We start from the raw sequence: 26,954 nt of genomic DNA, 5'->3' as shown, positions 1-26,954 counted from the left end.
ATTATTGTTTCCGGAGGCTGAACCTTAAGGAATCGCAATTGGGTTTCCTACCACCTTAGTAGTTTATTTTGGACCTCCCCATGTGTGTATACAAGTTTTCCCATTAGATCATTAAGTTGAAGCATTCTCATTTTCAAGGAGCTTATGGTAGTGGTCGTCTCTTACTTGATAGAAGTATCTAAGTTACTAATAGATAGAGAAGGTTGGGTGAATTGGAGCTAGATCATGTTCATGTCTAAAAGAGACAAACCACAAAACAAATCATAAGGTTGTACATTTGTGGAAAAAAACATTATCACTATTCTCTAAATCAATAGGTGATGAGGGGATCAAGGGGCTTATGATAGTGGTCACTTCTACCTTGGTAGCAATATCTAAGTTACTAATAGATAGAGAAGGCTGGGTAGGAGGATCCCGCATTGGAGGCTCGATCATGTTCATATCTAAAAGAGACAAATGACAATTTCCAATACTATGTATGGTTTCCCAATTGACAAGGGAGATAGAGAGCACTCGCAAGTTGAACCAGATTGGAATTTTTTTCATCTTAAAGGAGTAGGGGTTGAAGTTAGGGAGCCCTTCAAGGAAAATGAAGGGGAAACTTTCAAAGATTAACTCACCCTTTTCTAAAAAATACTCTTTAGGGCTTCTAAATAACATTTAATACAAAAGAGGGTCAATGGAGGAGATACTTACCTGGTCCACAAGGCAAGTGTTCCACCAATCAATCATCTTAAGAGGATTTTCTCTGTTCCAAAATGCCAGAATCTCAAAGGAGCTTGTCGAAGCATTATCATTTGGAGTCTTGGCAAGGGTGTCTGCCCAAGATTTGCGAATGAGAGTATAGGGTTTGAATTTAGGGGCAAATCCATGGATTTTGGAATTGGAGATCTTCCACATTTTGCTTGAACCCTAGATCCTCCCAAGGGAATTTTGTTGGCACCTGAAGCAAACTGGGGTATGGTGGAAGAAATGGGTATTGCCCTGATGTCATCTACCTTGCAAGGAAGGTTAGGATTCAAGGGAATGGATAGAGCTTTGTAAGAATTTCTATGCTTCTTGGGGTGTTATGATTCCTTCTTAGCAAAGTGAACTTTCGCTTGGTGTTCCGAAGGAGTATCTTTTGGTGTTCTAAAGGACTATCTTCCATTGTTTGCTAGTAACTTCAAATCACTAGTTGTTTGACGAGGGTTGAGATGGAATTTGGTACAAGAAATGGAGATCATCATTCTAACCACAGGTTGTCTGACGGGGGTTGAGAGGGAATTTGGCATAGGGAGGAGATGGAGATCTTCATTTTCCATAGATGGGACTGGCTACCCAAATAGGTGGAAAGTGAAGCGGTGACAGAGCAAAAAAGACGACCAAAAGTGCGCAAAGCAGAGCAAAATAAAATTAAGTATTAATAGAATTAAATTAATTACATTTAATTTCCACAAGTCATAACAAAAGCGCATAGCTTTATTGGACAACATGACAGGTTTTAAGTTCACTTAAAATGCCCACAAAATTATCAACATTGAATGTTTTTACTGTTTGAATTCATAAAATAAATTTAAATTGAAAATTTAATATCGTTAATAATGCTTCTGTACAATAATTGCTTATCCTTACATTGAACCTTCTTTATCGTTAATAATCTCCCTATATAATGATTATTTGCTTATCTTTACATTGAACATTCTTTCATTTTTATGAATAATTTCGGCCTATATGAGCTGTCTTCCCAGATAAGAAATACGACATTATCATCATTGTTGTTCTAGAGGGTTCATTAAACAGCCAGACCAATTTTCAAGCGTGATAATGATGGGAAATACCTATCAGCAGACTATTACAACTCTTTTAATAAATAATCTGCAAGTTTTACGAGACTCGAGTTACACTACTCAAATTAATTTATTACATGGCAGAATCCCTATCGATTTCAAAACAACTTGACAATTCCAAACGAAAAACTCGAACTCCAAATGTAAATTTCTTTGGCTGTCCAGATCCATAGATGGAGGTATCGATGGAGTTACAGATCGTTGGTTCATTTTTTATTGACAACATGACTTGAAAGAATAGCTTTTAAAAATTTCATGCACTCGTCATATCTTTTTTCACAGAATACCACTAGTACATTTGTAATATCTTATTTCACAGAATACCATGAGTGCACTTTGTACCAATCATCATTTTAAGAAGAAATTATATGTATAGAACCCTGTTATTACAAATTTTTGAAGTAGAACTATATCATAGCTTTAGTTTTTGTTTATACTACATAGGTTTTACTTGGATCAAATGTTATCTAGTTCTGAAGTGTTTCAAGTGGTGATGTTATGAAGAACATATATCATCTCAAGGATCATTAAACAACATTTCCAATCGTAGTAACAAACACTTGGTAAACTTTAATTTGATCTGGATCGTCAACACACAAACCATTGGCAAAACTCAGCAATTTGAAAAAATGCTTAAACAACTTCGATTGTTTAAACTAGTTTTAAGACCATATTTTCCACTACTAATAAGTTTGTCTATTCCAACAGTTTGCGAGGTCTAAACATGACCTATGGCTTATCAAGTTTGGCTTTAGGTATAATGCAACATTGACGACAGATGGATCACAAGGTAATAATGACGAATGACGAATGACGAATGATGAATAGTAGTATGTAAAAACAGCAAGGATACATAGTTTGCCACAAAAATAACAGAAAAGAGCCAAACTGAAACACAACCACCTTATGTCCAGGTTTGTTTCTAAGCATATCTTAGTGAGTTTCTTTCTCCTCTAGCTCTTCTCATCCTGATGATGGATCACTGACTGATTCGAGATGTTGATGCAAAAAAATGACACAATCAAATCCAGAAATATGCATCTCTCTAATGCTATGAATGATTGGGGAAATCTCTTCATGTTAATCTTCTTTCTCATTGACCTTTTATACATCTTCACTCTGATCCATGCTACTTCATTATACAGTGTACTGACCCAGCATACTTGATAGCATTTACCACTGCATTATGTCCTAAGACTCAACCTTTGTTTCTGATTGCTTACTACTTCAAATTTTTCACATGGTACTCAAATAAAAATTTCTTCAAATGCTCTGCCCTAAACAACTTATGCAGCACGCCATTATCTTGATAAGAAAAACCCATTTCAATATTTACCGTGCAGCTTTATCAGTGTTATAAGAAGCCTTCCAATAAATAGAGACTTTGAGAGGAATTTCACACACAGTAGCACCTTTCTATATTATAATTACTAAAAGAGTATGTAAATCCTAGTATGAGTAGTTCATTGCTCAGGCCTGACAGCATTTGAGCTACGAGTAGAATTTTATAACGATGCTTGCCATGGATCCATAGAAACCACAGCTCAAGATTACCCAGGAGGCCAGTTCATTTGCCTCCCACCAATAAGATGAATATGCAGGTGATACACAGATTGACCTGGAGAGGAAAAGTTCAGGTTATTAAATTCTCGTATTTAAATATATACAGGAGAATCAAACAAGTCACACACAGAATATCAACATACAAATAAACTTACATCCATTAGGACCATCATTTATGACAATCCTGAAGCCATCAGATAACCCTTCTTGCTTTGCAATAACCTTTGCAGTGTATAATAAGTGGCCTAAAATATGTTCATGCCTCTCTTCTGCCTATTAAATAGATAAACCAATCAAGAATAAATCTCCCATAAAAATCCCTGAGTTGGAAAAAGTGAGAAAATTGCCAGACAAGTTAACAGTTTCGGTACCTGAGACAGGCCAGTTAAACCATCTTTTACTTTAGGAATAATAACGATGTGAGTAGGTGCCTGAGGTGCAATATCCCTGAATGCAAGGACCTGAGAAAACATCATTTATTAAATCAAACAAGAATTAATCTCACTTTACAGAAAACGGGACTTCATAGAATTACTGTTCAACCTATGTACCATGGCTTCAGGGACTGGGATTGGAGGATGTGTTTCTGGAAAATTTCCTTGAGGGCCAAAAATAAGGTACGGCAGTATACAAAAAATATATATAAATGTGTGAATTTTTCAGAAAATATTAATATATTATATACTTTTCAAGGTTTTATATAGCTTTTAATGGCAACATTTATGGTAAAATCAGAGTCTGAGACACAAAATAAGCCTTGCAACTCCAACACTTAGATGCATGCATGGAATGTAGATTCAAATTAGTGCCAGCTTAGAACCCATTAGTTAATGTCAACTGTAACTTTCCTGTCTCAAAAACACATTGTCGTGTTGATTTTACTAAGTTACCTACCACATTTGGCTCTGGAACCCCAAAGTCAAGATGTGATTCGCTGCAAATTCAAGAACCATTCGAATTCATTCTAAATTCGCCGTTTGACTGAGACATTTGCATTAAATTCCTCTAACAGGAACCTGTACGAATTTCTGGCAAATTTGGCATACTTTCCTAATGCCAGCACAAGCCTGAAGAGAAATTGCAACAACATTGGGCGATTTTGGTGAATTTGTTTTTTCGCAAAATGAAACATGTGACAGCATTAGTAATACATGGCACGACAGGATTTTTTTTATTGTCCAAACACGGCAAGGCATTCTTCTTCGACAGACCTGTCATTAGAAACGGAAGCATTCTTCTTCAACAGACCTGTCAATAGAAACGAAGGGCCTATTTTGTGTCTATGCAAGAGCCTCCGGACAGACTGCTCAAGAGCTGGTGTGCAGTTTATGCTGCAGGCAGCGAGAGTGTTAATACTCTCAGCTACATATCTCCACAAATTACTTACGACGACTAAGGAAATAGCATAAATACTCTCAGCTACATATGTAAGTCATCTGAGAAAACAGTCTCTTTAGACGTCCTTATTATATTTAAGTCCTTATTTCTCTAAGTAATATCTGTTTTCATCGTAAGAACAATCCACAGAAATGATTTCATATTTGTTCATTTTTTTTAAAAAAATTGTTATATGTTTTTAACAAAATATATATTTAAAAAAAGAGAGAAAACTTATACAGACGAACCCAAACCCAACCCAAATTAATTTGAGACGAATTTAGAACCCAAATCTCGTATCCGCATCCGTACCAGAATCCAAACTGGCAACTTTGGATTTTTAAAATGTTCCATGGCATTTTGGAGACCAGGACGAGGGGGCGGAAGGGGACACATTTCCTTAAGGACCAAAAATAGGGGATGTGTCCCTGTGTAACATAAAAAAATCAAGCAAAATAATCATTGTTTTGCTTTCCTAGAGGAGATGAACATCTAAATGCTAAGCTACCAGTTCAAGTTTTAGGATGGTACAGGTATGCAAACCCAATATGTGGGTACGTGAAAAAATTGTTCAAGGGTTTGAGTACATATGGGTATGTGTGTATATACACATATATGCATTATATATACAAAAAAAAAAAAATATATATATATATATATATATATACAGAGTTGTAAAACTAAATCATTTCATAGTATGATAATTGATCATTAATCAATGCTAAATGCCAAAGATAAATATTAACTGCCCATTGAAAGTTGAGAAATACTTGAATAAGCAATGTCATATATGTCTATGTTCAGAATTCCAATAAAAATCATTAAAATTATTAAATTATAAAATGTAGTTCATAAAATATGATTATTTGTTTAGTTCATCAATCATCAAAAAGATTATTAAAAAAATATCGTTTGTTGGATTTTCAGCAGCTGCAAGATCAAGACGATCATCATGATTCGAACCCTAAACAATTCCACTTGCACTAGATGCACTATGCGGTATGTCATCGTCATCATCATCATCCACATCAACCATAGGGCTTTAGCAAGATGCTGAATAGTTGCATCCAATTCAGCAGACTTGAGTGCTACAACCCAAAGCTTTGCTGCCGCCTGTTTGTATTGGGGATCCTTACGTGGCACTAGACACAAATTGGAATGAATAATATTAAACACCAAGTCTTCAGCTCTTTCGGCCAACCAGTCACACTTTGTTGAGTGGATAGCAGAGTATGTACTCCACTTCCACTAAGCAGCAGAAGTGCCTACAACCTAAACAGAAAACAAACAAAATAAAAATTTAAAAATGCACGATAAATTCAAGAATGTTGAGTGATAAATTCTACAATACATGCTGCAAAACGAAAGGAAAAAAAATTACTTGTGAGATGGTCATGATTGTAAAAGGTTGGAGGTCCATATGATCTTGACCATGGATGTACCATATGATCTTGACCATGGATGTACCACCATGTAGTTACATCCATTTTGGATAGGTCTTTGACAACACAAGGGGTCTGATTTCCTTGGCTGTAGGGCATATGCAAAGAGATTGAATGGTCTGGTCATCTTGTTCCAACAATGAACAATAATTGCTTCCACCCTTTGCAAAAGGTGTTTTCGGGATTATTATCCCATTTCTATTACCATGTTTATTTTCTCCAACAGTGTGTGTATGCTATCATAGACATCCCCAAAATAAAATGCAACTAGATCAGCAAACTGAAGCATAGACATGATAGATACATATTCCACACAAACCCAACAATCATCATCCAAGATCAAGTCCTCGACCTATCGGACCCTCTCTGAATTTGATTGCTTCATGTGCCCCATCGGTTGCTAATAACCATTTGAATTGATGCCTCTTTCACAAGTTGTCTCAGAACTATTATGTGTGATGCAAACCGGGACTTGGCAACCTAAGAACATGTTAATACTAAGATAATAACACGCTTAAAATATGTAAATAATGCAAACAAAATATTTCATTCAATCAGGTGAAGCATGACATAAATGAAATTATGAAACCAAATAATTAACTTTAACAATTTCAGTTTTAAAAAGAAAAAACTGAAAAATTGCTTATGACATATAGTGATTTGTCACTAACATCTGGATCTCCTCAGTCTCCTAGTATATTTATTTTGCCCACTCTATTGGGTGCCAACCTCACAGAGTTGAGAGTGTACGATCCACGAAGTCCAAAAGATGAGCTCATATCTTGCCTCTACCAAAGTACCCACAACCTTGCAAACTTTAACATTGTCCGTAATTACTTGATCACCATTTTCATTACTCACCATCCCTATGGAGTCAATGAGAATCTTGGAAATAAACTCTACATCTTTCATTACCCCTTCATAGTCAACTGCCTTAAAAAAATTGTTGCCTTGGGGGACACTGCAAAAACATTGATCAATGGAAGGTTTTTGCAATCTTTTCATCCATTGGAAACAATCGATACATAAGTTTCACTCCAAGAATCTCTAATTGGTTTTAGTTGGGCCCAAAAATTGTTGCCTTGGGGGACACTGCAAAAACATTGATCAATGGAAGGTTTTTGCAATCTTTTCATCCATTGGAAACAATCGATACATAAGTTTCACTCCAAGAATCTCTAATTGGTTTTAGTTGGGCCCCTCTATGTTTTCCTCTCTTTCTACAATAAGATGGTACGCTCCTTTTCATACCCAAGACTTGTAAAACTAGGAGGAGCATTGTTTATTGCCCACATCATGTCCCAAGGAATCTCACAACATGATGATCTCACTAAACTGAATGGAAGACCATTGGCATAGAGGCAATGTGCAATTTTTTCTTCAACAACATATTTTGCCTCATTTTAAATGTCCTCTCTAATAGTTGTCTCTTGTCGATGGGGATTTGTTGTTCATCTTCATCTTGCATAGAGGGCATAAGTAAGAAGGGATGTTTGAAGGTTGCCTAGTGTTTGAGTGGGTGATACCATTGTTTATGCTTTCCATAACTATACCCTCTTTGTTTTCATTTTGCAACTACACTAGGCAACCCCTTATTATCTAGGCCCTTACACATATTAATCCCTTTACCACTATGGCCCATAAAAAGAAATTTCACTCAGTAAAAAGAGTCGTTATATTGTACGTCAAATCCCCCACCTCCAAGAATTTGTTAAATCCTTTCGATATGTCTCCATAAAGGAGATGCTTTATCAATTTTGAATTTTGACTCCCTAGCTGCTGAACTTTGACTGCTACCTAGTGTTGCAATCCATAAAAAAATGGAAAAAGAACACTCAAAAAAATTTCTCACAAACTTGCAAAAATCCACCCAAAACTTGAGAAAAAATCATCAGAAGATTAAAGAATAGGATTTACATGCATACCTTAAAGTTTTAAAGACTTCAAATCTCCTTCATGGAAGCTATTTGGCACTCCACAATCTATCTCCTTCGAATACAACACTTTCCTTCAAAATGCCAAGACAAAGAGAAAATATTGTGAGAGCAAAATGAGAGGTAAAAATGAAATGAATGTATTTTAAGGCCACAATTAGATTGATTCAGGGTTACAAAGGAAAAAAAAAATTGTAAAATTATGTATGGGCCAGCTTTCCCTTATATGGGGGGCCTTGGGTGTGCCTTGGTTCATGTTTGTTGGTTAACAATTTGTTCTCCTATTTGATTTTATAATCTAACTCTTTTAATACCCAATGTTTTGGAGAGACAAAAGGATGTTACCAACAAATGGGTCAGCGTATGTGTTCTATCACTGCCCTCTAAATTACAAGGTACAACTCCCTTAAGATTTGCAATGATGTGCAATGAATGTCTTTCTTAGATCAGAAGTTTTGACAGAATAAGCTCTTAACCTGAGAGCAGTAAAGGCTAACCAAATTGTTTGTAGACACAAACAATTCAGGCAAAATGGATTTGGAAAACCTATCACACCCAATGGAATGACTATAGTAGGTTATCTTGAGGATTTCTAACTCTTACTCCTATTCTAAATGCAAATTAATTATCTAAATGCAGAAGAGGAAAGAAAAGAGAAGTGCACATGAGGGCAAATGGAATTGCTTTAACTATCAATCTTGAATGAAATGGAATCCAACAAGTTACTAATAGATTCATCCACATTTATCGTTCAATTCCTAATGAAACTATTTAACATGCCATGAAACAAGCAAGAGGCGAAGCAGAATCGCATATGAAAAAGCAAATGGAATTACCTATATTGTAAATACCATAGTAAAATGGAATCCACATGGTTATCATAGGATCACATATATCGTCCTTCAACTCTTAATGCAAAACTAATCTATAAGCAACAAAACATTGAAAGCAAATTAAATAAATGGAATTACAGAGCCAATTCACCATCAAATTTGCCGACCTTTGTATTATCAAAGAGATTACATTTATAGTTTTCTGTCATCTCTCAGTTATGGCAGAGCAACAGTCATTCATTAGAAAGAAAATGAGAATAAAACATGAAAACATCTAATCTGCATCATATTATGAACACATGGCATTTTCCCATTGATGATCATGAATCCATGGCACTTCTGAAAACACATGGCAACTGTTTATCTTCATGCTGCCTCAAAAATCCTGTGGAAATCTTTGTTTTCTTCATGTTTTGTTGTTTGGCGCCAAGTCCATATAATTCATATTCCAACGGTCACTACACTTTTGAATTCTCATCGTCGATCTCGAATCAACGATCACAATTAAAACATAATAAACCTCCTTATTTTTCTTTATGATTTCCTCTATGGGTCCCTCTGTGTACACGTGTCCAGCGCTCACTTTCCCACATTGGTTATCCTTTACGCATCTTTGAAAAGCAAGAAAGCAAGCGTCATTGATCCTTTAAAATCTGATAGTTGAATGATATCTTCTCTTTCATGTTACATCTTCACTACAGTTTCAAGATTTAACATTTCTTTTAACCACGAAATAGTAATGGCTCAAATGACTAACTGCGTCGCAGCTTCGCAACTATCACTCATACGATGTCTTCCCTCAATGCAATGATGTGATAACTGCTTCCAGGTTGACCTTGACTTCATTTGCAAGCTTGCAACTTAGAAATCCTAACTCATCTTTAACCCTGCAATGATGTGATAAACATGCTTTCGCATCTTCGTGACTCTAACTAGAGCTAAGTTCTAGCTCCATGCGACCTTGCGATCTTTAGCTTTTCGCTTCTTCACAACTTCAACCCCAAGTTATGATAAACCCTGTGACCATGCAATTAATGACTTTCACTGCCGCTACTCATGAGTTATCTTTAACTCCTGCGACCATGTGATCCATGATTTTCGCTGCTTCGCTACGTTAACTGCAGGTTATCCTTAATCACTTGCAAAGGTGCAGCGAGAGTTGATCTTTTAGATCTGACAACCAGGAATGGAAGATCTTAACTCTTTGTTCTGGTTTGCAATGTGGGTCCATTTGCTCCACGTGTCATGTTGTTTTCTCTGTGCACCATCGCAACTTAAATTTCCATTGGTTAGCACTGACTTGCGATCATGTGCCTAGCAGTCATCCTTGGCATTTTGCGGCTTTGCAACTGTCATTCTTAAATTGTTGGTCAAGCTTGCAATCAAGCGATTCCTTGCTTTCGCACCGTCGCTACAATTTATCCCTCAACATCTTCTCGGAGTACAATCCCACGAAAAGATTTTAACTCTATCATTCACCTTTGCAGTCGCTACTTCGCAGCATTAACTTTGGGTTCTCCTTTACTGTCGGCGACCACGCAATTCTTTTGTTTTCGCTGCTTCGCAGCCTCCACTCATTATTAACTTAAATTCCCTGCGAACTTGCAAAAATCGTTTTGATCTAACCACAACTTTCTTTCACATCTTTGCGGCTTTCTCTAAGGGTTAATGTTGACAACGTGCGATGATGCGAATGTTGTTGATCTGCTCTTCATCTAATGGCCAAGGATCCACTTCTAAGAACAATAGACTTCTCAACTGACTAATGGTGTGCATTCTTTCTGTTTGATTGACTTTTCCACTCATCCACGTAGGCTACTAATACAAATTGATTTCTTTGCATTCTAAGATCGATCACTTGTGATATCTTCCACTGAAATGTGAGTACTGCAAATCCTTGTCTTCGAAATCCTTCTGGAATTGTAGATGATGAATCATTAGAACTTACAGACCACCTTCTCATCAAGGAGACACTTATGACTTCCCACCAAACCCTAAAATACCTATCCTTTGACCAATGCAATACTCGCATGATTTCCGCATTAGGTTAACTCAAAGGGATGATGAGAAGAGAGATCATCCTATGGGCACTCTAGACTCAGACTCAAGATATTGACATATCTGACTTGACTCAAACCTAAAGCAAAAAAGGAATAGGACTGTAAACTGGGCAATAGTGTTGCACGCATGCACACTATAGGTGTGTGCACCCTAGTGCATCTGTAGTGTTGGGCATGCGCCCTATGCAAATCCATCAAGTAACCACAAACGCAACCAGTACAGGTGCATACACCAACTTGGTTTGGGGCCTGTGGGTACGAAACCGACAACTTATTATTCACATTTAAGAACAGTAGTAACATACTCCAAATACATAATTACTAAGGTTGGGTCCCATAGAGGAGGGCTGCCTTCAAAATAGAGCAGGTAGCCTCTGAGATATTTTTAGGAAAATTTAATAATGAGCGGTCCCATGAATTATTCAAGTTGCTTCACCTTAAAAAAATTAGCTCCTAAATTTAAGGAAACTGGTGGTCCCATGAGTTTTAGAGTGAAGATCAACCTAAGAATTTAACAATATCATTAAATTTTAGTAGAAAAATGATGAGCAATTGTTGACACGTGGCAAAAAAATTCCCTAAGCTGGTGGAGCCCCACCCAATTTCCACCTGCTCAAATCAAAAGGGATAAAAAAGTCAGAGCTCCTATTTTGGAGGAAATAATTCCAAATAAACCTTTGGTTCCTCCAAAAAAAATTATCATGGGACCTCCCACTCCACAAAAATAGAGATCAAGCCCTCCCCATGGGACCCCTGCCTAAAACTTTATTGCTTTAACTGCTATGCTATGTAACTTGTGTAAATTGTAATAGAATTATCACTGATCAGGTTTCCATAACAAAAGGATAACTCAGTCTTGATAGAAATATCGTCATTGATGTCAAAGGTACGACAAAGAAGTTGTAGTTTGTGTTAAAGGTAGAAGTTGTCAGTGATGCCAAAGGCATGTGAAGTCAGTGCTATATAGTGGTCTTTGATGTGTAAACAAATGATGAGAACTTTGCGATCATATAACTAAGTTTATAATGGTGATCAAGTCTAAAGTCTTGGTTTAAGATTAAATCAAATGGAAGACTTAATATGCAGAAATGATGGTATGAAGACCATATAGATTGCAAATTAAGTGAACAATGAATACCTACGGTGATATGAAAGATGAGCAAACTTCATATGCTGTGACTAACAGACATAAAAGAACTACTCAAGTTGAGAAGAGCTACAAACCTGTGTCGAAGGTACAATGAGAAAATAAAACATTAATACAAGGATTGATTGACTAACTTGTTCTGATGTCCCTAATGAGTTTGGCAATTATATTTTATATTCTTCATGCTATATATTATATAGTATTTGGATAGCAAATACATACGAGGTCACATTCATACAATGTTATATTACAGTCAGTGGAGCAGCAATCAACAAAAGATTTCAGCGCATATTACTTATCCAAGCTTAAGGCGGAAAACAAGCATTTCCAACTCTGAACCTATATTCATCTTGAAGCTGTGAATTAATGAAGGTAGCCAAGGAGTATGGAAGTAACCAGTATCTACACAGCAATATAATTGATGGAACTAGGTAATTGTTAAAACATAGCAAGACCATCTGCTGAGATTATTGAAGAGATGCCATTAAGAAGATGATTCGATTGTACAGCCATAAAACAACAGAGCATGATACACACAATATAGATTTGTTCAAAGACATTGAATCTGCATACACGGTAATAGCATCTTCAGCAATATATATGACTGCAATATTCTGCAAATTATATATGACATTGTGGGCCTGTTCTTATAAAGCCATCTGAAGTCTTGACAGCACTAAAGTCAAATACACAGATCAGCCTTGTTTGCCATGTCCTCATTCAAGAGTCCCTGGGAACTTTGGAAGACATGAATAAATTAACAGCAACATAACAATATGCAAATTCAATACATGGGTCATCAAATATCAAAGACTCAAAGCAATTGTATGGAATACAACCTATTCGAGTCGGACGTTGAAGTCTTATGGAAAGAGATGTAACAGCGACAGCAATCCTGTCGGGTTTCTAGAGATGCAATATCAAAGGCAAATCAATGATATAAAAACTGAGAAGCCCAGTCATCCACTAGAAAAGATTGCTCATTTATAAAGGAAAATATAAAGAAAAAGTATTTTCAAATATAAGTGAAGATTTGAAGCCAATATTAATATTAGATTGAAGATAAGTTCTGGAACAGAAATAACCATCATCAGTTGAGTAAGCAACATAGTGAAGGTGGAAAAGAAGTTTGTGTGTAGTGGGTTGGGGCTCACAAAGACAAGTAGTGCAGGTTGGTGCTTCCAGTAGGTCGGAGCCTGCGAAGTGTGGGAGTTGGAGCTTCCAATGAGTCAGTGCTCATAAACATAGGGATTGAAGCCTCTAGTAGGTTGGTGCCTACAAATCCTCGTAAAAGATCAATTTATATATAAAGCAATTATTTGTCGTGATTTTTTCCCACATTGGGTTTCCACACAAACATTGTGTTATTGTGTTCATGTACATAATTGTTTATTTAACTATTTTAAGTTATTGTTTGGATAAAAGTTTTAAATTGGTCAAAGTTGTTATTATACCGATTCACCCTCTCTCTCTCAGTATAATCATGTGCTCTTCAATTGGTATCAGGGTCGGTTCCTACTTTAAAGCCTAACCGCTTCAAGGTAGATCTAAAAGAGCACAAATGGGCGAGACCTTTCAAAGCAAAATACCAATGTTTGATGGTACGAACTACACTTACTGGAGTATAAAAATGGAAAGCTATTGGATTCGATGATTATCAATCAATGCTAGATGGTTACACACCAAAAAATGTGAAAATAATGCTAAAGCAAAAGATGCAATTCTATGCAATCTTACCGAATCAGCATTTGCAAAGTTATGCACTACAAATCTTCCAAGGACATTTGGGACAAGTTAAAAAATGTTTATGAAGGAGTAGATAATGCAAAGAAAGCAAAACTACAAACCCATTGAAGCGTATTTGAAAGCCTCAAAATGAAGGATGATGAAAATGTTGCCACTTTTCTTGATCGTATAGATGATGTTGTCAACTCAATGAAAGCCCTTGGTGAAGAAGTGAAGGAACAACTTGTCGTTGAAAAGATTTTAAGATTGTTACCTATGAAATTTAATTCTATGGCATCTGCAATATTCTATGGTATCTGCAATCGAAGAAAGAACAGATTTAGACACGTTGACAAAAGATGAAATACATGATATCCTTACTGCTTATGAGATGCATGTTGGAGGAAATGAATCAAAGAAGGAAATAGCATTCAAGGCATCTAAAAAGGGTAGAGAAGCAAAAAGAAATTTCAAGTGAAAGCTCAAATAGTGAATCAGAAGCTTACTTCAAAAGAAAGCTGAAAAAGAGAAACAGAAAGAACAAAGGAACAATCAAATGTTTCAATTGCAGAAGTTGGCGACATTATGCATCAAAATACCCTCTAAACAGCAATGACTCTAGTGATGATGAAGAAGAAAAATACACAGAGAAAAGGATAAGAAGTGTGCTAAGAACCATCATAAGAAAAAGAAGTTTCACAGCATAAAAAGAGTTTTCACTCGAATAAAGAAAGCAACTTATCAAGAGAGAGCGATGATGAATACCAAAGTGATGATGCTAAAGATGAGATACTCTTCTTAGCCATGACCAGTTATCAAAAAGAAAAAGATGTCCATGAGTTATGCAGCAAGGAGGAAGGTGTTGATGCGACATGTAACGAAGAAGAAGAAAATGATGAGCCATCTAGCGAGGAAGAAGATGTCGACGTCATGGAAGAGTTTCATTATGCATATAAATCGAATAAGAAACTGAAAGAGAAAGAAAGAATTAAGACTCAACTAGAAGAATCCAAACGATTTGAGAACGATAAAGAAGAGTACCAATTAAGACAAGAAATTGAAAAAATTGAGAAAGGATCTAGAGGAGAGTAACACCAAACTGAAAAACAGTCTCAAGTTTGAAAAGAGCTCTGATATTCTAACAGAAATTATTGATAGTCAAAGACCATCCACACGCAAAACAGGAGTAGGCAATGAAGAGGTCAAATAATCAAGAGGATGCATCGAAAGGTTTTGTCAAGCAAAGAAGTAGTATGGCAGATTCATTCAGAAAATTTGATGGGTTTGAACTCAAAAAGGCTCACAGAAAGTAAGGATATAAACCTAGCTTCTATGCTACTCATGCAACTACTTTGGTCACAGGGTGAGAGAATACAGAACACAAATGAGAAATCCTCATGAATGGAGAAGCATAAATTATAATCCATACTCTACTCTATGTTATAAGTGCAATAACTATGGGCACATGGCAAAACATTGCAGATTGATGTTGGAGAAACTCATCGAGATGATAAAAAATGGGATGCGAAAGATAATTACAAAAGAAAAACTATAAAGATTTGGAGAAAGAAGATAACTAAAGGAGAACAAAAAACTAGTGCTAGTGCAAGTGCAAGTGCAACTTGCAGTTTACACATCTCCTAGTTGAAAGTAGACGAATAAACTCGGGCGGAGATGCATATGAGAGTATTCATTAAACCCTTGGAGAAAAGAATGAGATGTTTCAAGATTGGTTAAATTCTTGAAGATTACATTAACGAGTTCAAAAAGGAAGATTTTATTGATGTCAAAGTTTGCAATAGGAACCTTCAAAGAAGGGCAGAGCTTGAGCATACATGAGCATTGAAGAATTCTTCTCACACAGAGTACGAGATAACTTTCCCTAGGGGAGCATTTTATGATTGGTTTGCAAATGGAAGCATGATGGCCATCCCTTGTCATTAATGTTGAAGGGGAGAGAAAGAGAGAAGATTCCAAAGATTTGTTATGGCCATCAATGACAAAAGGGGAGATTGATAGAAATATTGTCATTGATGTCAAAGGTACAACAAAGAAGTTGTAGTTGATGTCAAAGGTAGAAGTTGTCATTGATGCCAAAGGCATGTGAAGTCAGTGCTAAATGATGGTCTTTGATGTGTAAACAAATGTTGAGAACGTTGTTATCATATTACTAAGTTTATAATGGTGATCAAGTCTAAAGTCCTGGTTTATGATTAAACCAAATCGAAAACTTAATATGCAGAAATGATGGTATGAAGACCATACAAAATGCAAATTAAGTGAACAATGAATACATACAGTGATATGAAAGATGAGCAAACTTTATATGCTGTGGCTTACAGATGGAAAAGAATTACATCTGCTTAAGTTGAAAAGAGCTATAAACCTGTGTCGAAGGTACAATGAGAAAATAAAAAATTAATACAATGATCGATTGACTAACTTATTCTAATGTCCCTATAGATTTCGGCAATTGTATTTTATATTCTTCATGCTATATATTATACAGTATTTGGACAGCAAATACATACGAGGTCAAATTCATAAAATGTTATGTTAAAGTCAGTGGAACAGCAATCAACAAAAGATTTCAGTGCATAATAGTTATTCAAAATTAAGGTGGAAAACAAGCATTCCTAACTCTAAACCTGTATTCATCTTGAAGCTGCGAATTGATGGGAGTATGGAAGTAACCAGTCAACTCTACATAGCAATATAATTAATAGAAATAGATAATTGTTCCAACATTGCAATTGTTCCAACATAGCAAGACCATCTCTCGAGATTATTGAAGAGATGCCTTTGAGAAGATGATTCGATTGTACAGCCATAAGACAACAGAGCATGATACACACTATGTAGATTTATTCAAAGAAGGTGAATCTACATACACAGTAATAGCATCTTCAGCAATATATATGATGGTAATATTCTGGAAATTATATATGACATCGAGGGACTGTTCTTATAAAGCCATCTGAAGTCTTGATGGCACCAGAGTCAAATACACATGTCCTCATTCAAGAGTCGCTGGGAACTTTGGAAGACATGGATTAATTAACAGCAACATAGCAATATGCAAATTCAATACATGGGCCATCAAAAATCATATACTCAAAGTGATTGTATGGAATGCAACTTATTCGAGTCTGACGTTGGAGTGTTATGAAAGAGATGTAACAGTGACGGCAATACTGTCAGGTTTCTAGAGATGCCATTGGGAGTCTTCATATATCGAAGGCAAATCAATGATATAAAAACTGAGATGCGCAGTCACCAACTAGAACACAGTTTGAATCCTATATGTCATGTGCCATTTTCTAAAAATGCATTTTTCAATGGGCACAGCTTGCCAAGTCATCGTGATTTCCCAGCGAGAGTCTTTATCTTAATAGCAAAACGCTAAACAGAAGAATGGAAGTTCGTCAATGGTATGAAATAATTAAGAACATTAAAGTGCAAGTAAAGATTATTTCATGAAAAGGTGTGTAGGTTATAAGAGACACTTCTCTTGATCAAAAGACGCATCATCTATTTCAAAGAGAATGATATAAAAGAAAGACATGTTTTTTTGAGAAAAGAAGTGTGCAGAAGACTGTATTAAGGAAGATATATCAAAGATAAGAAAGGTGTTAGAGTAGAAAAATGAAGTTGGTAAAATAATAGTGTGTGTATTTATTTTTAGAATTATTATTTCTGACTTATTCATATTTATATTCATAAGTATGTCAGGATAATAAAAGAAAAGATTGCTCATTTATAGAGAAAAATGTTTTCAAATATAAGTGAAGATATGAACCAGATATAAATATTAGATTGAAGATAAGCTCTGAACAAAAAATAACCATCATCAGTTGAGTAAGCAACATTGTTAAATTGGACTAGAAGTTTGTGTGTAGTGGGTTGGTGCTTCTAGTAGGTAGGAACCTGTGAAGTGTGGGAGTTGGAGCTTCCAATAAGCGGTGCTCATAAAAATAGGGGTTGGAGCATCTAGTAGGCTGGAGCCTACAAATCCTTGTAAAAGAACAGTGTATATATAAAGCAATTATTTGCCGTGGCTTTCTCCCACATTGGGCTTCCACATAAACATTGTGTTCATGTACATAATTGTTTATTTCACTATTTGAAGTTATTGTTTGGGTAAAAGTTTTAAATTGGCCAAGTTATTATTGTACTGATTCACCCCCCTCCCCCAATCTCAATATAATTGTGTGCTCTTCAAGAGTTCCTGTATTTAATACTTTACGACTAAAGAAGCATACTCTAAATGCAAAAAATGCTCATATTAGGATAATTTTAAGCTTGGATCAATACCTCGTCATCCTCATAAACCACAGTACTAGGGATCTCCTTCTGCAATATTTTGTCAAATCTGAAATATAAAAGAAACCAATTAGTGTCAGCCCATCCATGGTCACAAATATCTCAACAATTCATTTTTTAGATATTAGGAAAGGGAATACAGTGCACTTATCAAGCTTTCTTCTATCATTCTTGACACTGGCATATCAAGGAGTAAATTTGGAAGGATCAAGTCTTTTTATTTAAAAAAATACGTTTCCAATTTGCAGACCATATTTCTCTCAAAAATATTATTAAAAAATCTAAAGACATTCTCATTGTTTACCAGTCTATCACTATAAAAATTAGGGGTCAACAAAATTCTTATACTATTTGTCATTACAAACTATTTCAAGGTCATCATTCTCATGGCCGTGGTGTAATATAAGAATGCTGTGACATGGATTTGGGCAATGCATTTTCTATCAAGAGATTTCCATAATGTGGAGAACAAATTCAGAATCTGTCACCACACTCCTGTGTTTCCTGTTTCTTTTCACACTGCAGTTTCTTATGAATCAAGGATCAATTTCTTTAATTTATCACTACATTGATCACAGAGTATTCGGACTACAGACAACCAGTTTCTTTGTCCTTTTTGCTTTATGCTATTTTCATTGTGCTGTGGATCATGATTTGAATATTGATTAACTGTGATGTTTTGACATCCAGTGATTAGTTAATTTTGTTCTATCTAGGGCAATTTATCATCAATCAATAACAGTTTAAAAATTTACATGCGCACCACACTTTTGGACCTATATTTGTCCATGCCTAAGTTGCTGATCCTGGCACAGTAATCAGTACTGCCCGTACAATTTTAAAAGATAGTCTTTGAAATATTAAAAACAGTGATACTCATAATTGACAACAAACAAGTTATTCAAATATCTCATAATCTGCAAAATGAAAGACTCATAAATTAAAAATCCAGTTATTTGTCTATTGGCAATACACAATGAAAAATTCAATTTCATTTTCATTTGAACCGCGAGCAGCTCCAGTGCCACTCCCACTAGCCATATCATGTGCAGAAGCAGCCTCATTTATAGAATGTCCAGCAAGCTGTGCAACTATAAAATCTAAGATGGGTTATTTTTCATCAATGTGATGTAACAATTTGCATGGATGATACAGTTTTGGAGTCATATTTATCAATGTCCAAGTTCATAGTCCAATAACAAGGTGAAGTACGATTTAATTTTCAAATTATAATTTATTAATTAAAAACAATGATACATATAATTTCCAATAAACAGAATATTAAATAAGTCCTAATTTGCACAAATAAGATTAGTCATAGATTCATAAATCAAAGATTTGTGAAATGTCGACACACAAAGATGGTAAGCTCAAAAGTTTGATGCCTTTTCTTAATCACCTTCTCATTGTAATCAGGTCCCTTTTATGACAAGACACACAAGTTGGATCACAAAGATCAGATCCTCAACTCTTTTTGCACCAATCAATTCCATTTAACTAAGTGGATTAAAAAGTACGACCATATTTGTTTAATTTATCTCTTTCTACTTGAATACCATGTGGTGGACCTTGAAAAGTTTTTGAATAAGCAGGAGGAATTCGTAAATCTTCCAGACGTAGAGCCCGTAAAGCTTTGAATCCAAATACATTACACTTTGTATCTTCAAAGAATCATGATTTTTGCTCTCTTTAAAACAAGTACCAAAATAATGCGCATTTATGGGGTACACACATGGACACGGCTCTATTTTCTTGCAATCTCTTACAAAAAGTTCTCTAGCATGCATCTTTTTATTTTTTAAGCTTCTTATTTTTCATTCATTGCTATATATTATCTATTTATAATTTACTCACTCAAGGTAAAACTTGGTATTATCTACATCGAGAAATATTCTTCCCATTGGAATCTTGTAACCAACAACAATATCTTCAACTCTATATGGTGCCACCCTCACAAGGAAGGTATATCTTTGCTAATACTTTGGGAATAAGAAAATGTTAAAGGATGCAAGGATGTGATCATCTTATCTCAACAATCAACAATGATCCTTTACACTCTTTCAAGAAATGCTTCTATTGGGTCATGCTCCTTGTTTTCTATTATGGTCCTTGCTTTTTTGACCATGGAGTCCATGCCATCATAAAATTTCACTCAAACATAGGTGATCTATGTCAGCATATCATGCTAATCATGGGCTCAATGAAACTTGAAACAAATTCCACATGAGCTCCTCACTCATCATCTAGTTTCATTGTTTAGATTTCTTCGACTCTCTCTATATATTGAATTACCTCTATAGACATTGTTTTGTTTACTTGTCCCAAAAGTGTGACTCTTTTCCTTATCAAAATATATTTGTTATGAAGAAGCTGAAATACACATTCTTGAAGGACAAGATTCAAGGAGATACCTTCTAGACTCATGGGGTTATAATCATATGACATCTTTGCAATGTATTTTCTCTTCATTTGAGCCTTGCATCGTGCCATCAATTTTGATGGGCAATCCTACATACATGAATGTCATTGGGAAATGATCCATTAACATTTGGGATGTGTTAGTTGTGGCTTATACATCCCTACATTTCAAAACTTTCCTTTATCCCATCCCCTAAGTCACTTGGTTGGTTCTCTCTCCATAACTGCAGCCCACGATGTTGCCCTATTAGTAGTTATAATAAGCTCACAAGCCACAACTATGCTTTTAAGGTTCCCATGTCTTTGCGATCGGACGACCTTGTCAATGGCTTGGCTAAGGCCACTACAAGCCAAAACTAGACTAGGAACCTTGGGTTACCAATTAGCCTTACCTAGGTGTTGTTGCACCACATAACCTAAGTGGAGAAGACAGTTGGATTGAAGCCTAGAAGAAGTGATCAATAGAAGACCAAATGCATGGGCTTCACCGAGGTGACATGTTACTATTGGTTTTTCCCAAATTGGGTTTCCACGTTAAATCCTAGTGTCATACTTGTGCGGATGTTATATGAGATGTTTTACTGTTAATGTTTTACATTCTGCAAGTTTGTTACTATTAGGGCAATAAACTGCAAGTTTATGTTGTTGATTATTTGCTATAGAGAACTGAGGTACTAAATGTTTAGATTTGAAGTATTTAAAGTTCAATTGGTAAATCTAGACCTAAGGATAACTAATCCACCCCCGCCCCCCCCCACCAATTATTATAAAATTATTCTAACAATTGGTATCAGAGCTTGCAGAGAAAAATTTTAAGGTACTTGAAGCTAAAGATCAAGATGTACAAAAAGGAGGTGTCAAAGTTGAACAAGGAGAACTTTCCTACATGGCAGAGTTTGATGAAGTTGCATCTAGTGAAAATTGGGGGAGCAATATAATATGTGGAAAATGCATATGTGGAGATACCAAGACCTCTGACAGCTAAGCAAATGCAAGAGAAGCAAGAACACAATCAGGCCATGTTGGAGATTGCATCAGCCCTCAGCTATACCAAGCTTGATGACATAAAGGGGTGTGCTACTGCTAGGCAAATGTGGGATATGCTGTAGACTATCTATGGAGGAGACACAAATGTTTTGAGAGGCAAATTTGATGAGATGAGAATGATAGAAGGTGAGACCATTGCTCAATACTATGAAAGAGTCAAAGAAGTGGTAAATGCTTCCATCATTTCTTCTCCTCTTTTCTCTTCTAGAAACTTCTCCTTGAATTCATGCATAGAAACGCTCAAACACGGTTTCCCTATAATTAAATGCTCCAAGTAATCAATCCTAATCATCAACACGCTTTCCATATTCCAAGAATTCAATTGTGTCAACTAGAAATCAAAATTTCCTCATAATCTGTCAAATGCTGTCCCTTGGCCAACACTATGTTTTGACACTCGATCATCACTGAATTACTCGGTCAATACTAACTTTTCTATCCAGCACACTTTCTAATACTCAGCCAATACTAATGCTCAGTCGACACTATATTTTGCCCGGCTTCTATTTATCCCCAACTTACTCGATTGTAATACACTTTTCAATATGAAAAGATTGGATTGGGTGAAATATATTTTGTCAACATTCCAAGAGCCATAGAACTTTTAATAAGTCATTGAATTTTCAAATTAGGATCAATTTTAGGATGAGGGTCCTGAAATTGTTCCGTTAACATAATAATTTAAAACTTTTTCCATTTATTTACTCCATATATTAATTTTACATATTACATAATTATGTGGAGTTAAAAGTGGAAATTTAGAGCACGTGACTTAAAATGAAAAGTGTACCAAAGGGTTGGAGAGGAGGAGAGAGGGAGAGAGAGAGAGGCACACAAGTCGCCCCCTAAATTCAACTCAATCAAAGAACCCCCCACAAAAGCAATGATTTGGCACTTTATACTAGTACGATTACAATGGCCACTTATAAGACAAAGGCAAAATGGCCACAATTAAGTTATATTAGACTCAAAACAATATGCAAAAGACTGAAATTGCGAAGACTGAAATTGCGATGACGCACAAATGTGTTGAAAGTAAAATTTTATTTGAGATGACCACTGCTCAATAAGGCCATGTGTTGAAAGTAAAAATTCTGATAACAATGACTGCAAACTAATAGAAGCACACTATAAAATAGAACCACACGGTAGTGGTGATTACTACAAATAAATGGACTATTCAATTTTATAATAAATGTGTCTCAAAATCAAAAAAACTCTTGCACCATGGCACAGAGCAAGAAATTATACCTCAAAAAAAAGCTTGCAAATGGCACACATACTAATATATCATTGTTTGAAGATACCCTATGTAATTATGGCATCTGAATTGCTTGCATACCTCCAAATGTCGAATGCATGTAGATTTGGCTTCTAATGTCCAATTTGGATGAAATAAAAGTTGATCTTGGGCTTTTGGACCTCCTAAATGTGATGCCAACCTCATATTTGCATAAACAAGCTACAATTTTTCCCTACAATATAATGAAACAAAGAGGATCCCCAATCCCCCAAAAATCCACCAAAAATTTCTCAAAAAGACTAACCGATAGCACTCTGATAGCTTTGATACTATGTAAGATTTGCCTATGAAGTTATGCAGCCAAAATCTAGAGGCCTAATGGAAAGGCAATAACAAGAGAGAATCAAGATGATAAGAATAAATTCAATTCTCCCCTAGAATGCAATACAATAGCTAATTGCATGAATAGCACATAGGAGGCCCCTACATCAAATTGACCAAGGTGCCAACATAGAATGCATAAGATTATGACAAGTGGTGTAACCTTATGGCATGATAATCAAAAGACAACTTATCACTCACCTAAAGTTGAAAAGTGAAAATGTCACATATAACTAAAGTTCAAAGGCAAAATGTGTAACATGTCCACTAAAGGTGGGAGATAATAAAGTGATAAGTGCACTAGAGGCGGACAAAGTGAAATGTGATAACATGATAACACCACCTGAGTAAAAAAACTCCTAATAGCACCTGTAGTGAAATGTGATAACATGATAACACCACCTAAGTAAAAAAACTCCTAATAGCACCTGTAGTTGTCATCAAAATTATGCCTATAGCATAATGTGGTGTCAAGCTATCCTGTTGGAACATAGAAACACTCTCGAGCTATGGGTAAACCTAGGGTGAGAGCGAATCTTTGATTAAGGGACGGCTTCACCTAATGAATCACCTAAAACTAAATCTTAACAAGAAAACGGATAGAAGGATATGCTTATAAAACTTGAACTTAAACTAATGGGATGATACACCAATCAATTTGACAAACTTGTAACCACAACTTCTCAATTCTATTCATAAAAGAACATCACAAATTCACAACTCAATCGAACAACCCTACAAAAGTAACACTATGAAAAGCTTTGGTATCCTAATACCTATAGAGGAAAACACTTGTGTTTTCACATATTCAAAATCAAAACATGAAAACACAATCACAAATCTGTGCTATGGGATAACGAATCTGCAATCGACCACCCCAAAACTCCCCTAGACCCAAGTGGAACTGATGTATCACCTCGAACTCATGCTGAACTACTCATAATTGTCTCAAAAATCATGCAAAAACTGATGAACTCGTATGCAGGACAAAACTCTGCAAAAACAGGTGCATAACTATCACTTAGTGCAAGATTACTGATCAAAAGCCTCTCAACTGATCTGCAACTGATAACTGGCCTTCAAGTGGCTGAAAACTGCTCAAAAGCTGAACGAATCCCCCCTGACAATCCACAGAATCTGATAGAAAATAAAAACTCCTTTGGGCCATATACATGCATAAAGAAAACTCAAAACATCCTCCAAGGTCTGCTGGCCCCAATGTGCATGTGCATAAATAATAGATCCATTATGTGCATATGACATGCAAGAGAAAACACAAGTCCCTTTTGACTGAAAAACAACTCCAAGTAGCATGTGAGGACTGAAACTGATTCTACCTGTTTGAACCCAATATATGCATGGACTCTATAGTGAACTATAATTGATTTATTAGCACTTAAAATAATACTTAGTAATTCTGTGCCTTGTAAGTTTAGCAATTGATTATTATTATTAACAATATATAACCATTGAAATAATCATCTTATTTATTTACTTCATTTATGAATAATATATTTATTAAAAATTGAATAAGAAGTATATTTATCGAATAATAGCGAATATATTATTAAATCATGAATTAATAAAATAAATATGTATGTAAGAGAAACATAAACCATACTTAATGTATATATTAAGGAATAAACTTGTAATCTCTTAATATTTATAAATTTAATGTTATTTTATATTAATCCCTCCAGAATAAGAGTCATGGATTCAAAACCTGTTTTTATAAAGTTTTGAAATCCACCACACAAATTGGGGATTTTTACCCTAAATCACTAATCATCTTAATACTCTCTATACATTTCCATTGATTGTGGCGGCAAGGTTTTGGACTGGTGTGTTGATGGATGTATATTTCCACCAGTATGCACATGGGTTTTGTTGGTCCCCAAAACCACAAATTGGAATCCTGCAAGCCTTGCCAACTCGATGTTGGGATTCCAACCGGTAAAAGGCCAAGGTGACAAGATGGATTGATATGATCTAAATCCCTTGCACTTCTAACTCTGCAAAGCCAAGGCGGATGCACCTAATCCTAGACAAACAGCTAAAATCCAAGGACATTTGTAGCAGATAACTTGATTATAAATGTAATGAAAGTCCTCTAAAATGGGAAGAAATTTAGAAAACTTTCAACTTGTCCGAAAATTGCAAAAAGTGCTGAAATTATATTGACTTTACAAGTTCAATGATAACTTCAGAATGTAAGTACTTTAAACTTTTATGTCCTGAAAGTAATAATAAATATGAATACTTGGGAATGAAATGTTTTTTAAAATAAGAATGTGTGAATTATTAAAATAAATGAACATACTAAATTTCAAAGGAAATATATGAAATAATTGCCAACGTATAGATTATGAATCAAGAGTAATGTAAAGACCAGTGCCAAACTTAAAAGAGCAATAGAGTCAATATTATAAGTTTATTACAAACAATTTTATAAAATTCAATGCACTTCAACTATAAACAATTTAGTAATCAAGATGAGATGGATCAAATATATATATGCAATTTAAAACTAGTCTAGATTGTGCTTTAACTCCTAGGGTATGGAGACAAACTATACACAGATACAGAAACAATTAAATATTTCTGTATATCTGTGATTATCAAGTTTGAAATGCTATAAATGAACCTGTCCACTTATCTTATATTTAAATTGCTTACAGAAATTTAAAATTGTTTAAAAAGGATAAAACTCTATAATAACTCTATAATATTTTTAACTCTAAAGATTTGAGCAAATAAATAAATATGCTTACTGGATATGCCTGAAACGAAAATGCAATGAAGACACTCATTACTGATGATTGATCCATTGCAATTCGATCCCAAAATCGCATATAAAGATTTATTCAATGATCCAATATCCACAAGCTTTGTTCAACATTCAATCTTTGCCAAATGAAAGAGTATTCTATATCAGGAGTGCGTCTATAGTTTCAGTATGCAGAAATTTGTAGGAATTGTGTAAATCTTGTATCAATTGTGTCTTTGTGCTTTAATTTTGCATCTCATATTTATAGAGCAGCAAGGGGCATCATGTAATGTTCCCATTGGTTGCCAGCATTAGAATTTCAGGGATTAGCCTAATATTGGATCCTCGTAGGCTAATGAGGATGGTCAGAGGGTCTTCTGAGGATTGATTCATCACCAACATTCAGCGATTTATGGATTTGGCTGAGATGGATCCTTTCTATTTTTAGAAAGTGTATTTGGTCACATAGGGAATTATGAGGAGAGATTCCTATTTCAGACGGCATGGCAATCAAACAAGTATTTCAAGAGATATTAAAGTTCAAGTGACTTAAGTGATTTATTTAATATTATAAAGTTATAAAGTTACTTAAGTGACTAAAAGACGAAATTGGATTTCAATCCCACATTGCCTAGTTGTTTGTGTCTTCCCTCATATTGAGGTTATAAAAGCATGGAGCTACATTGGATTGACAGAACGAATATATGTTATTTTACAAATCCTAAAGGTTGCTTAAATGTGACTGGGTATTTCCTAAGGACGAAACCCGTTGAGGAAAAAAGTGAGACTAGACGCAAACCTAGCATCTCACATTTGCACTTCAGAGATATGATTCCAGATTGATGAATTAAGATTTTTAAGAATT

The 26,954-nt window shown here is 35.3% G+C and overlaps 1 protein-coding gene and 1 long non-coding RNA gene across 2 annotated transcripts in view; both read right to left on the bottom strand.

The window, feature by feature from the left end:
- Positions 1–2,887: 2,887 nt before the first annotated feature.
- HIT3 (HIS triad family protein 3) overlaps positions 2,888–26,954 on the bottom strand; it is a 47,054-nt gene continuing 22,987 nt past the window's right edge. The window contains exons 2-5 of the mRNA XM_089802970.1: positions 18,225–18,282; positions 3,764–3,853; positions 3,548–3,665; positions 2,888–3,447 (exon numbers count right to left, since the gene is read on the bottom strand). Coding sequence (XP_089659096.1) covers positions 3,380–3,447; positions 3,548–3,665; positions 3,764–3,853; positions 18,225–18,282 — 334 coding nt within the window. The 3' untranslated portion in view covers positions 2,888–3,379. The remainder of the gene's footprint in view (positions 3,448–3,547; positions 3,666–3,763; positions 3,854–18,224; positions 18,283–26,954) is intronic.
- On the bottom strand, positions 12,653–13,923 carry LOC149536738 (uncharacterized). Its single transcript, XR_016356953.1, has 2 exons — positions 13,025–13,923; positions 12,653–12,922 (listed from the first exon to the last, which is right to left on the bottom strand). It is a non-coding gene; the product is annotated as an uncharacterized LOC149536738 (long non-coding RNA).

Source organism: Cupressus sempervirens, chromosome 10, assembly GCF_028749045.1.
Source record: "Cupressus sempervirens isolate cs-2001-9-10 chromosome 10, ASM2874904v1, whole genome shotgun sequence".
Taxonomy (NCBI): Eukaryota; Viridiplantae; Streptophyta; class Pinopsida; order Cupressales; family Cupressaceae; genus Cupressus; species Cupressus sempervirens.
The sequence above is the reverse complement of the archived record's forward strand: the minus strand, read 5'-3'. Positions and strand labels throughout refer to the sequence as shown.